General features: G+C 48.1%; 1 protein-coding gene across 1 annotated transcript in view; it reads right to left on the reverse strand.

The window, feature by feature from the left end:
* The window catches only part of gfod1 (glucose-fructose oxidoreductase domain containing 1), a 37,611-nt gene extending 36,007 nt beyond the window's left edge, over positions 1–1,604 (reverse strand). The window contains exons 1-2 of the mRNA XM_072451241.1: positions 1,515–1,604; positions 772–1,120 (exon numbers count right to left, since the gene is read on the reverse strand). Of these exons, the coding sequence (XP_072307342.1) occupies positions 772–1,024 (253 nt within the window). The 5' untranslated portion in view covers positions 1,025–1,120; positions 1,515–1,604. The remainder of the gene's footprint in view (positions 1–771; positions 1,121–1,514) is intronic.
* Between the last annotated feature and the right edge of the window lie 11,605 nt (positions 1,605–13,209).

The following is a 13,209-nucleotide window of genomic DNA, read 5'->3' on the forward strand; positions in this document are numbered from 1 at the left end:
GTCGCGCTAATGAACAAAGGCACGTCCAGTCGCGATGCTCTTGTGCAGGTCCACACGGGGGAGTGCGCATCCGCTTCAGTTCTCAAATCGGAGGAAAATCGTCCATTACGCCTTGAATATGAATGATACCAGTCTCCCTGACCAGTCTCCCTGACCAGTCTCCCTGACCAGTCTCCATGACCAGTCTCCATGACCAGTCTCCCTGACCAGTCTCCCTGACCAGTCTCCATGACCAGTCTCCCTGACCAGTCTCCATGACCAGTCTCCATGACCAGTCTCCATGACCAGTCTCCCTGACCAGTCTCCCTGACCAGTCTCCATGACCAGTCTCCATGACCAGTCTCCATGACCAGTCTCCCTGACCAGTCTCCATGACCAGTCTCCATGACCAGTCTCCATGACCAGTCTCCCTGACCAGTCTCCCTGACCAGTCTCCATGACCAGTCTCCATGACCAGTCTCCCTGACCAGTCTCCCTGACCAGTCTCCATGACCAGTCTCCCTGACCAGTCTCCCTGACCAGTCTCCATGACCAGTCTCCCTGACCAGTCTCCCTGACCAGTCTCCCTGACCAGTCTCCATGACCAGTCTCCATGACCAGTCTCCCTGACCAGTTTCCCTGACCAGTCTCCCTGACCAGTCTCCCTGACCAGTTGGGATTTACCCACTTAACTCCTGGTGTGACAGAGTCTACAAACACCATTAACTGATGAAACAGCCCTAAAGAATCTTCCTTTACAAAGAAGATGTAGCGTTTGGACAGAGGACTCACCGAGGGTCTTCACTGCGATCTGGCGCGTGAGTGGGGGGGGCAGGTTGATGCAGACCAGGTCCACGTCCTGGTGCAGCAGAACGTCATCGATGCGGCTGGTGTAGAAGGCCACTCCCATCTCCTGAGCCAGCTCCTCCGCCTCCTCCTGGCTCCGCCCCCACAGGGCCCGCACACTGAAGCCCTCCTTCTGTAGCAGTGGCACGATGACCCGCGCTGTCAGGCTGGTGCCGAAGACGCCCACGCCCGGTAACATGGCGACGCCCGTGGAGCACTGGCGATAGGTGACGTAACCAGGTTTTCAAATGGGACTTTACCCCAGGACTTTATGTTGAGAATCAGCTGAGGAAATCTAAATAATAAAGTCAATGTTAGCCGGTCAAAAAAAAAGGTAAAACTTTGCAATTATATGTCAAAATGATGTATTTATAAAGCGACAGAGATGTAGATATTTATAGACTACTTTAAGTTCTCATTTAGGGTCTGCTTTTTGTTGTGTTTTGGTCTCAGTTCATTTACCACAGAATTGTAACTATAGTTTCAATCTAAAGTCACTGTACAAAGTGATGACTGAGTGGAATGTGACTGTACACGTTGGTATTGGGGTTCCATCTTTATGAATGTAAACATATAAGAGCCTAAATGTTGTTCTAACACCGTAATAACACAGACTCACGGAAGTGACGCACACACCGCTGTAAACATGACACTATCATCTTCAGCTGTCATTAGTATCCACATCCTACCGTTTGTGTCGGGGCAGAGGGGCCCGGCTTCAGCAGGGGCCCAGGCGCCTGTGACTGCAGTAGGGCCCAGGCGCCTGTGACTGCAGTAGGGGCCGGGGCGCCTGTGACTGCAGCAGGGGCCGGGGCGCCTGTGACTGCAGCAGGGGCCGGGGCGCCTGTGACTGCAGCAGGGGCCGGGGCGCCTGTCACTGCAGCAGGGGCCGGGGCGGAGCTGGAGCTGCGGGTTGGCCCTCCACCTGCTCCCGGAGCGTCTGCCTCTGTCCGGTCCGCCAGATCCACCACCACTGGAAGATAGAACCCGCCTCAGATCATCCAGACGCGGCTTCCTCCGACAGTGATCCGCGCGCCGCCTGCGTCATGCCCGTCCCCGTCCCCGTCCCGTCCCCGTCCCGTCCCCGTCCCGTCCCCGTCACGTCCCCGTCACGTCACGTCCCCGTCACGTCCCGTCCCCGCAGCAGCAGCAGCAGCAGCAGCAGCAGCAGCAGCTCCTCTCTCGGAGCAGACCCGCCTGGAACGCGGTTTGACGGGAGGAGGAGTCAGCAGAGTGCGTGAGGGAGAGAGAGGAGGTGAAGGCGGCTCCCGCGGCTCCAGCGGCTCCCGCGGCTCCAGCGGCTCCAGCGGCTCCAGCGGCAGCCGCACAGACGCACCGGATGCAGCTCCGCTCTGTCAAGTGCGCTCATCAAGGAGCGCGCGGCCTGGAGAATAGTACCGGAGTAGTCCTCATGGTCAGTAGTTCTCATGGTCAGTAGTTCTCATGGTCAGTAGTCCTCATGGTCAGTAGTTCTCATGGTCAGTAGTCCTCATGGTCAGTAGTTCTCATGGTCAGTAGTTCTCATGGTCAGTAGTTCTCATGGTCAGTAGTCCTCATGGTCAGTAGTTCTCATGGTCAGTAGTCCTCATGGTCAGTAGTCCTCATGGTCAGTAGTTCTCATGGTCAGTAGTTCTCATGGTCAGTAGTTCTCATGGTCAGTATTCCTCATTGTCAGTATTTCTCATGGTCAGTAGTCCTCATGGTCAGTAGTCCTCATGGTCAGTAGTTCTCATGGTCAGTATTCCTCATTGTCAGTAGTTCTCATGGTCAGTAGTTCTCATGGTCAGTAGTCCTCATGGTCAGTATTTCTCATGGTCAGTAGTCCTCATGGTCAGTATTCCTCATTGTCAGTAGTTCTCATGGTCAGTAGTTCTCATGGTCAGTAGTCCTCATGGTCAGTATTTCTCATGGTCAGTAGTCCTCATGGTCAGTATTCCTCATTGTCAGTAGTTCTCATGGTCAGTAGTTCTCATGGTCAGTATTCCTCATTGTCAGTAGTTCTCATGGTCAGTAGTTCTCATGGTCAGTAGTCCTCATGGTCAGTATTTCTCATGGTCAGTAGTCCTCATGGTCAGTATTCCTCATTGTCAGTAGTTCTCATGGTCAGTAGTCCTCATGGTCAGTAGTCCTCATGGTCAGTAGTCCTCATGGTCAGTAGTTCTCATGGTCAGTATTCCTCATTGTCAGTAGTTCTCATGGTCAGTAGTTCTCATGGTCAGTATTCCTCATTGTCAGTAGTTCTCATGGTCAGTAGTTCTCATGGTCAGTATTCCTCATTGTCAGTAGTTCTCATGGTCAGTAGTTCTCATGGTCAGTATTCCTCATTGTCAGTAGTTCTCATGGTCAGTAGTTCTCATGGTCAGTAGTCCTCATGGTCAGTAGTTCTCATGGTCAGTAGTTCTCATGGTCAGTAGTCCTCATGGTCAGTAGTCCTCATGGTCAGTAGTTCTCATGGTCAGTAGTTCTCATGGTCAGTAGTTCTCATGGTCAGTAGTCCTCATGGTCAGTAGTTCTCATGGTCAGTAGTTCTCATGGTCAGTAGTCCTCATGGTCAGTAGTCCTCATGGTCAGTAGTCCTCATGGGCAGTAGTTCTCATGGTCAGTAGTCCTCATGGTCAGTAGTCCTCATGGTCAGTAGTTCTCATGGTCAGTATTCCTCATGGTCAGTAGTTCTCATGGTCAGTAGTCCTCATGGTCAGTAGTTCTCATGGTCAGTAGTTCTCATGGTCAGTAGTTCTCATGGTCAGTAGTTCTCATGGTCAGTAGTCCTCATGGTCAGTAGTTCTCATGGTCAGTAGTTCTCATGGTCAGTAGTCCTCATGGTCAGTAGTTCTCATGGTCAGTAGTCCTCATGGTCAGTAGTTCTCATGGTCAGTATTTCTCATGGTCAGTAGTTCTCATGGTCAGTAGTCCTCATGGTCAGTAGTCCTCATGGTCAGTAGTTCTCATTGTCAGTAGTTCTCATTGTCAGTAGTTCTCATGGTCAGTAGTCCTCATGGTCAGTATTTCTCATGGTCAGTAGTCCTCATGGTCAGTATTCCTCATTGTCAGTATTTCTCATGGTCAGTAGTCCTCATGGTCAGTAGTCCTCATGGTCAGTAGTTCTCATGGTCAGTATTCCTCATTGTCAGTAGTTCTCATGGTCAGTAGTTCTCATGGTCAGTAGTCCTCATGGTCAGTATTCCTCATTGTCAGTAGTTCTCATGGTCAGTAGTTCTCATGGTCAGTAGTCCTCATGGTCAGTATTTCTCATGGTCAGTAGTCCTCATGGTCAGTATTCCTCATTGTCAGTAGTTCTCATGGTCAGTATTCCTCATTGTCAGTAGTTCTCATGGTCAGTAGTTCTCATGGTCAGTAGTCCTCATGGTCAGTATTTCTCATGGTCAGTAGTCCTCATGGTCAGTATTCCTCATTGTCAGTAGTTCTCATGGTCAGTAGTCCTCATGGTCAGTAGTCCTCATGGTCAGTAGTCCTCATGGTCAGTAGTTCTCATGGTCAGTATTCCTCATTGTCAGTAGTTCTCATGGTCAGTATTCCTCATTGTCAGTAGTTCTCATGGTCAGTAGTTCTCATGGTCAGTATTCCTCATTGTCAGTAGTTCTCATGGTCAGTAGTTCTCATGGTCAGTATTCCTCATTGTCAGTAGTTCTCATGGTCAGTAGTTCTCATGGTCAGTATTCCTCATTGTCAGTAGTTCTCATGGTCAGTAGTTCTCATGGTCAGTAGTCCTCATGGTCAGTATTTCTCATGGTCAGTAGTCCTCATGGTCAGTATTCCTCATTGTCAGTAGTTCTCATGGTCAGTAGTTCTCATGGTCAGTATTCCTCATTGTCAGTAGTTCTCATGGTCAGTAGTTCTCATGGTCAGTATTCCTCATTGTCAGTAGTTCTCATGGTCAGTAGTTCTCATGGTCAGTATTCCTCATTGTCAGTAGTTCTCATGGTCAGTAGTCCTCATGGTCAGTATTCCTCATTGTCAGTAGTTCTCATGGTCAGTAGTCCTCATGGTCAGTAGTCCTCATGGTCAGTAGTCCTCATGGTCAGTAGTTCTCATGGTCAGTATTCCTCATTGTCAGTAGTTCTCATGGTCAGTAGTTCTCATGGTCAGTATTCCTCATTGTCAGTAGTTCTCATGGTCAGTAGTTCTCATGGTCAGTATTCCTCATTGTCAGTAGTTCTCATGGTCAGTAGTTCTCATGGTCAGTATTCCTCATTGTCAGTAGTTCTCATGGTCAGTAGTTCTCATGGTCAGTAGTCCTCATGGTCAGTATTTCTCATGGTCAGTAGTCCTCATGGTCAGTATTCCTCATTGTCAGTAGTTCTCATGGTCAGTAGTTCTCATGGTCAGTATTCCTCATTGTCAGTAGTTCTCATGGTCAGTAGTTCTCATGGTCAGTATTCCTCATTGTCAGTAGTTCTCATGTTCAGTAGTTCTCATGGTCAGTATTCCTCATTGTCAGTAGTTCTCATGGTCAGTAGTTCTCATGGTCAGTATTCCTCATTGTCAGTAGTTCTCATGGTCAGTAGTTCTCATGGTCAGTATTCCTCATTGTCAGTAGTTCTCATGTTCAGTAGTTCTCATGGTCAGTATTCCTCATTGTCAGTAGTTCTCATGGTCAGTAGTTCTCATGGTCAGTATTCCTCATTGTCAGTAGTTCTCATGGTCAGTAGTTCTCATGGTCAGTATTCCTCATTGTCAGTAGTTCTCATGTTCAGTAGTCCTCATGGTCAATGTTTTTGACATTGCCATCGCTCTGAACTTCAGAACTTTGTACTTTGACCTCAAAACTCCTGCCCAACATCCTCCATCACCTCCTCCATCACCTCCTCCATCACCTCCTCCATCATCTCCTCCATCATCTCCTCCATCACCTCCTCCATCACATCATCCATCACCTCCTCCATCACCTCCTCCATCATCTCCTCCATCACCTCCTCCATCATCTCCTCCATCACCACCCACCACACCACCACCACCATCACCCTCACCACCACCCCACACCCCACACCACCACCCACACCACCCCACCACCACCCATCACATACAACCCATCCACCACCTCCACCACAACCTCACCTCCTCCATCACCTCCCCCATCACCCACCCATCACCACATCCACACCTCCTCCATCACCTCCTCCATCACCTCCCCCATCACCACATCCTCACCTCCTCCATCACCTCCTCCATCACCACCTCCATCACCTCCTCCATCACCTCCTCCATCACCACATCCATCACCTCCTCCATCACCACCTCCACCACCTCCTCCATCACCACCTCCATCACCTCCTCCATCGCCTCCTCCATCACCTCCTCCATCACCTCCTCCATCACCACCTCCATCACCTCCTCCATCACCACCTCCATCACCTCCTCCATCACCACCTCCATCACCTCCTCCATCACCTCCTCCATCACCACCTCCATCACCTCCTCATCACCACATCCATCACCACATCCATCACCTCCTCCATCACCTCCTCCATCATCTCCTCCATCATCTCCTCCATCACCTCCTCCATCACCACATCCTCACCTCCTCCATCACCTCCTCCATCACCTCCCCCATCACCTCATCCATCACATCATCCATCACCTCCTCCATCACCACATCCTCACCTCCTCCATCACCTCCTCCATCACCTCCCCCATCACCACATCCTCACCTCCTCCATCACCTCCTCCATCACCTCCCCCATCACCACATCCTCACCTCTTCCATCACCTCCTCCATCACCACCTCCATCACCTCCTCCATCACCTCCTCCATCACCACATCCATCACCTCCTCCATCACCACCTCCACCACCTCCTCCATCACCACCTCCATCACCTCCTCCATCGCCTCCTCCATCACCTCCTCCATCACCTCCTCCATCACCACCTCCATCACCTCCTCCATCACCACCTCCATCACCTCCTCCATCACCACCTCCATCACCTCCTCCATCACCTCCTCCATCACCACCTCCATCACCTCCTCCATCACCACATCCATCACCACATCCATCACCTCCTCCATCACCACCTCCATCACCTCCTCCATCACCTCCTCATCACCTCCTCCATCCCCACATTCTCACCTCCTCCATCACCTCCTCCATCACCACCTCCATCGCCTCCTCCATCACCTCCTCCATCCCCACATCCTCACCACCTCCATCACCTCCTCATCACCTCCTCCATCCCCACATCTTCACCTCCTTCATCACCTCCTCCAGCACCTCCTCCAGCACCTCCTCTCTCACCTCCTCCATCACCTCCTCCATCACCTCCTCCATCACTGTGTGGTACGCTGGAGCCACAGCCAGGGACAAACAGAGACTACAGCGCCCTCTGCTGAGAAGGTGATCAGCTCTGCAGGACCTGTACGTCTCCAGGACTCTGGGACGAGAGGCCACTCCCCTCAGGCAGGAGGCCACTCCCCTCAGGAAGGAGGCCACTCCCCTCAGGCAGGAGGCCACTCCCCTCAGGCAGGAGGCCACTCCCCTCAGGCAGGAGGCCACTCCCCTCAGGCAGTCCATCAGGACCAGAACCTCCCTCTGCTGTTGGACACTTCTTAAACACTGTCATTTTAACTACAATTTAACCCTAATTAAACTCACTGCACTGTTCACTTTCTGCACTGCATTTGTAAATTCAACTGTAAATTGTGTGTACATAGAAAGCCTATTTTTATTTCATTTTAATCCTATAGCAAATTGAAATAGTTTTTCTTTTTGATTCTATATAGGTTGTTTTACGTTGCACCGAATCACCAAAGCAAGTTCCTGTTTGTGAATTCATTAACAATGAACAGAATTAGATTTTTCTGATAAATAGGGAAAAAGGCCATAACAAAGAAATGGATGATACAAACATCACCAACGATTAAGGACTGGACTGAGAGAGGAACAGACATCAGACAAATGGAAACAATGGCATTCAGACTTGATTTGGAAATGGACAATTTTGACCGACTTTGGACGATATGGATTTTTACATTTTGATTTGATTGTGCCATTTTCTTGTTCTGTTTGATCTTTAACAAAATGGGAAAAAAACAGAATATTTACTGCCTTGTATCTTAGTGATCATTAAACAAATAAAACAATAAATAATACAATATTATATTATTATGAAATAATAATATTGTAAATATAGTATATGTTTTTTTTGGACACTCAAAGCTGATATTGCATTATTCATTGGCTCCACACTCCCACCAACAACACGCTGACACTCGGCACTGGTCAAGTGCTTTGACTAAGGACACAAGGACAGTTTGGTCTTGTTATTCCAAAGGCTGCTGGTGTTCCAGAGGTCTCCCATCCAAGCCCCGCTGAGCTGCAGAGATCAGGGGACATCAGGCATTTTAAGAAGGCGTGGCCACAACTTTAAGAAGGCGTGGCCACAACACATCTGTATGTTTCATTAATGCATGAAAATAAAATCAAACTTTTAAAACCCTTCCCAAAGATGAACACATGGGTGAATGGGGTTTCCCTGATTATAAGATAAGATAAGATATTCCTTTATTGTCCCACATGGGGAAATTTCATTGGTGCAACGCAGGTAGATACAGAGGTAGATACAGAAGAACAGATCACTTATAGGAAGTCTGAAAAACACTTTCAGTAGAAGATCTCCTATAAATAAATAAAAACTCCCATAGACAAATAAATAAATACCATTGCATGTGATCCCGACAGTAATTGCACATGAATGTGTCACGACAGCACATAGATTGCACATGAATTTCACAGTAATTGCACATATGACAGAATTGCACATCAGTATTAGGTTAGGTCAGTATTGCGACGGGATAACGTGACGATCTCCGGGTAAGACGACTGTTCTCCGCAGTTTCATGAGTTCCTCCTTTGTGGAAACGCGGTACGGCACCGGCCGGGGGGCGGGGCCGGAGCCGGGGGGCGGGGCCGGGGGGCGCGGAGCCGGAGCCGGGGGGCGGGGCCGGAGCCGGGGGGCGGGGCCGGGGGGCGGGGCCGGAGCCGGAGCCGGGGGGCGGGGCCGGAGCCGGGGGGCGGGGCCGGAGCCGGGGGGCGGGGCCGGGGGACTCAGAGCCAAGACACATCGCAACGACACGACGAAAACACTCAATCCAGCCGAATAAAGTCAAAACAAGTTAATTTAAAGCGATTCCAGTGCGTGTCCCGATCGTTGGTGAAGTTCCTCTTTCATATAAACGTGTATATAAACGTGTATATAAACGTGTATATAAACGTGTACCGACGACACGCCGTACTTTAGCGCGGCCGGAGGGCGCGGGGGGGGGGGGCTGGTGGGCTAGCTCGGAGCTAGCTCACGTCACAACAACACAACGAACGCAACGAAAAACGCTCAAATCCAGCCGAAAAAAGTCAAAAACAGTTGAATTAAAAAACTATTCCAGCGCGTGTCCCTATCGTACAGTAAAATAGAAAAAAATATACTAACTATATTTACAAAATATAGGAGATAAAGCACAATAAGTGTGAGAAAGAAGAGAGAGCGTTTACACCGGGCTGCCAGCTGTACCAGCGCCTTATGACGTATAAAAGACCGAGCACCTAAGAACCCGCTGGGTCTTGTGGTGTAAAAATGTAATGTCTTTGCCTGATGCCACAGAACTTAGGTCAGCATATGTTTAACATCTGGGTCACACTTATTATGACTCTGTCTGCAGACATCCCTGGGTAAACAGACTGACAGCTGCGGATCCAAGGATGTCTCGCATGCGGTAGAACATTGAGTGTGTGTCTCTGCAATATGTTTAGACTGGTTTTGTGCATACGTGGCACCTGTTGTGCCTTAATAAGCTGAACTCAATGTTTGATCTGGTCAGATCAGGAGGGACAGAACGGCAGATGTCAGGGAGAGCTTTTTTGGCTGTGCACGGCTAAAATAAAGAACCACTTTTGAACAAGACAACTTGGTTATATTTTGCCTCATTTTCTCTGTCATTTGTTATAGAATAGTTTCCGCAACAGTCTTATGCTGTTTTGGAATTTGAAGATGAATTTCTACTTTGGTACAGAATAAAGCTATATTTATGTTCTATTCTAAAGTAAATGCACGTCTCAGTGAAGGAGCTCAACATCACACGTCTGGAGTGAATTCTGTTGTAAACAATGTCAGGTCTTTTCATAAGCTCATGTCACAGTCTCAATGTTCACAAAGAAACTGTAAGTGTGGAACTGTGGCACCAGGAGTGTTCTGGAACTGTGTTCTGGAACTGTGTTCTGGAACTGTGTTCTGGAACCACTGTTACGTGTTCTGGAACTGTGTTCTGGAACTGTCCAGTCAAACCACTGTCACGTGTTCTGGAACTGTGTTCTGGAACTGTGTTCTGGAACTGTGTTCTGGAACCACTGTTACGTGTTCTGGAACTGTGTTCTGGAACTGTCCAGTCAAACCACTGTCACGTGTTCTGGAACTGTGTTCTGGAACTGTGTTCTGGAACTGTCCAGTCAAACCACTGTCACGTGTTCTGGAACTGTGTTCTGGAACTGTCCAGTCAAACCATTGTCGCGTGTTCTGGAACTGTGTTCTGGAACTGTCCAGTCAAACCACTGTCGCGTGTTCTGGAACTGTGTTCTGGAACTGTGTTCTGGAACTGTCCAGTCAAACCACTGTCACGTGTTCTGGAACTGTCCAGTCAAACCACTGTCACGTGTTCTGGAACTGTGTTCTGGAACTGTTCAGTCAAACCACTGTCACGTGTTCTGGAACTGTGTTCTGGAACTGTTCAGTCAAACCACTGTCACGTGTTCTGGAACTGTGTTCTGGAACTGTGTTCTGGAACTGTCCAGTCAAACCACTGTCACGTGTTCTGGAACTGTGTTCTGGAACTGTCCAGTCAAACCACTGTCACGTGTTCTGGAACTGTGTTCTGGAACTGTGTTCTGGAACTGTGTTCTGGAACCACTGTTACGTGTTCTGGAACTGTGTTCTGGAACTGTCCAGTCAAACCACTGTCACGTGTTCTGGAACTGTGTTCTGGAACTGTGTTCTGGAACTGTCCAGTCAAACCACTGTCACGTGTTCTGGAACTGTGTTCTGGAACTGTCCAGTCAAACCACTGTCGCGTGTTCTGGAACTGTGTTCTGGAACTGTCCAGTCAAACCACTGTCGCGTGTTCTGGAACTGTGTTCTGGAACTGTGTTCTGGAACTGTCCAGTCAAACCACTGTCACGTGTTCTGGAACTGTGTTCTGGAACTGTGTTCTGGAACTGTTCAGTCAAACCACTGTCACGTGTTCTGGAACTGTGTTCTGGAACTGTTCAGTCAAACCACTGTCACGTGTTCTGGAACTGTGTTCTGGAACTGTGTTCTGGAACTGTCAAGTCAAACCACTGTCACGTGTTCTGGAACTGTGTTCTGGAACTGCGTTCTGGAACTGTTCAGTCAAACCACTGTCACGTGTTCTGGAACTGTGTTCTGGAACTGTGTTCTGGAACTGTCCAGTCTAACCACTGTCACGTGTTCTGGAACTGTGTTCTGGAACTGTGTTCTGGAACTGTCCAGTCAAACCACTGTCACGTGTTCTGGAGCTGTCCAGTCATTCAGGAGTATTGGACTGAAATGAACGATGCACTGCAAACATCTCTCTCAATGTTAGAAGGATGGGCCCCCAGGCTCCTGCCATGGACATGTTGAAGAGAGGAAAAAGGCCCTAACAAAGAAATGGATGACACAACCTCACCGGCGATCAAGGACTAGAAATGGACGAATGCAATACTTTGGATTTAAATGTGCCATGATTTGTGTGGTTGTGTTTAGTGCTAATAATGGAATGTAATGGAATTACACTGAAAGACACTAAGCACCAGTAAAAGTAGCACCACAGGTTGAGAAGCTCTGCAGGTGCAGATTAAACAAAGACAATGTTTCTCCACCAACTTCACTGTAAAGATTTGGCAGCTGCTGTTATAGTTATTTTCAACGACATATTTGACTTTGGATTTGGTCCCTTGTCATTGCCCTCGTGACGAGAGCCTTGTCTGTTTGAGAGGTGTTTTATTTTGAAGGAGGATCTGATCACGCTCCAACCATTTCCTGTTGTGTTTGTAACTTGATGCTGCATCTGACTTAACCCGGAGCTTCCAGAACGTGATTGGACAATGGAAAAATAAACAGTGTTGAGAAGAATACTTTTATTTCTGAATACTGAATACCTGCATTCAAATATATTTTGTAACGTATTCTGGTCCATGGTTGAATCAGAGAAGTATATTCTGAATTCTTATATCACTTTCACTTTAAGTTGCATTTTATTAAGTTATTAAGTTAAGTCCACAGTCAAAAATAATTTTATATATATATATATATATATATATATATAGTGGACCTCAGCAGGGAGTCCAGAGGCACTGTCCCCGAGCACCACGACCGTTGTATTTCGAATATTGTCGTTTCATAACGGGCAGATTGAGGGTTTCCAGAAAATAATTCACTTAATCTTCTGTAATACCTATTTTATTTAAAATTGTTCTTTCCGCTTGTTTTTTGAGTTTCCAGGCAAATAATATAGACATTTCTGACCCACTTTTGCAACACCTTTGTTTGTTTGTTGTTTGTTTAGAAGGATTCACCTTCTTGGCATGATTTACCTCCACCAATTTCTTTTTGTTACGCTGTAAATCACAACAGCAGTTGTCTCTAAAGGCGACTCTCCAACTAGAAGGTTTCTCCCGTCATTCATTTTTTGCAGAAGCAATGGCTATATTTTGACAGGTCAACTCTAAAAAAAAATAGTGGTAATAATGACACAAGTCACAGTGTTTAATTTAAAGATCTCAGTTGCATTTGACAGAATGCCTTCTCACGCTGACCCGGTTTGGATGAAATGGACTTCTACTTGGAGAGATTCCCACATGCCACAGCAAAGACAGAATTGCTTTAATATAATTAACATCCAGTCTAATGTAAATTCATTGACAGACAGTCTTCCCTTGTCAAGGCCGACTACCGTCTTCTGTCCATCACTCTCACAGAAGAGTTTTCAGACAGGCAGAATGTGACGGTGCGTCCTAACCACACCCGCCCTGTCATTCCCACACCTGCCCTGTCATTCCCACACCCGCCCTGTCACTCCCACACCCGCCCTGTCATTCCCACACCCGCCCTGTCATTCCCACACCTGCCCTGTCATTCCCACACCCGCCCTGTCACTCCCACACCCGGCGTGCCGCCCCAGGTCTCTCATGGGCCGAGAGTGTCGTGCCCCGACCTGTACATACTTTTTTTGAATGTTGTTTGCTCACTGTAAATATTCTACCTCTGCTTTAGGGACGGGCGTTAATAAAAAATCACCTAAGCACAATTATTCTGACTGAGCCATCATTTTTGTCCTGAAGCTGAAGGAACCCGTGACACAGAACACAGTCTCCTCTGGCTGAA

Source organism: Eucyclogobius newberryi, unplaced genomic scaffold, assembly GCF_026437365.1.
Source record: "Eucyclogobius newberryi isolate DKJ021-1_F unplaced genomic scaffold, fEucNew1.0.hap1 SCAF_18, whole genome shotgun sequence".
Classification (NCBI taxonomy): domain Eukaryota; kingdom Metazoa; phylum Chordata; class Actinopteri; order Gobiiformes; family Gobiidae; genus Eucyclogobius; species Eucyclogobius newberryi.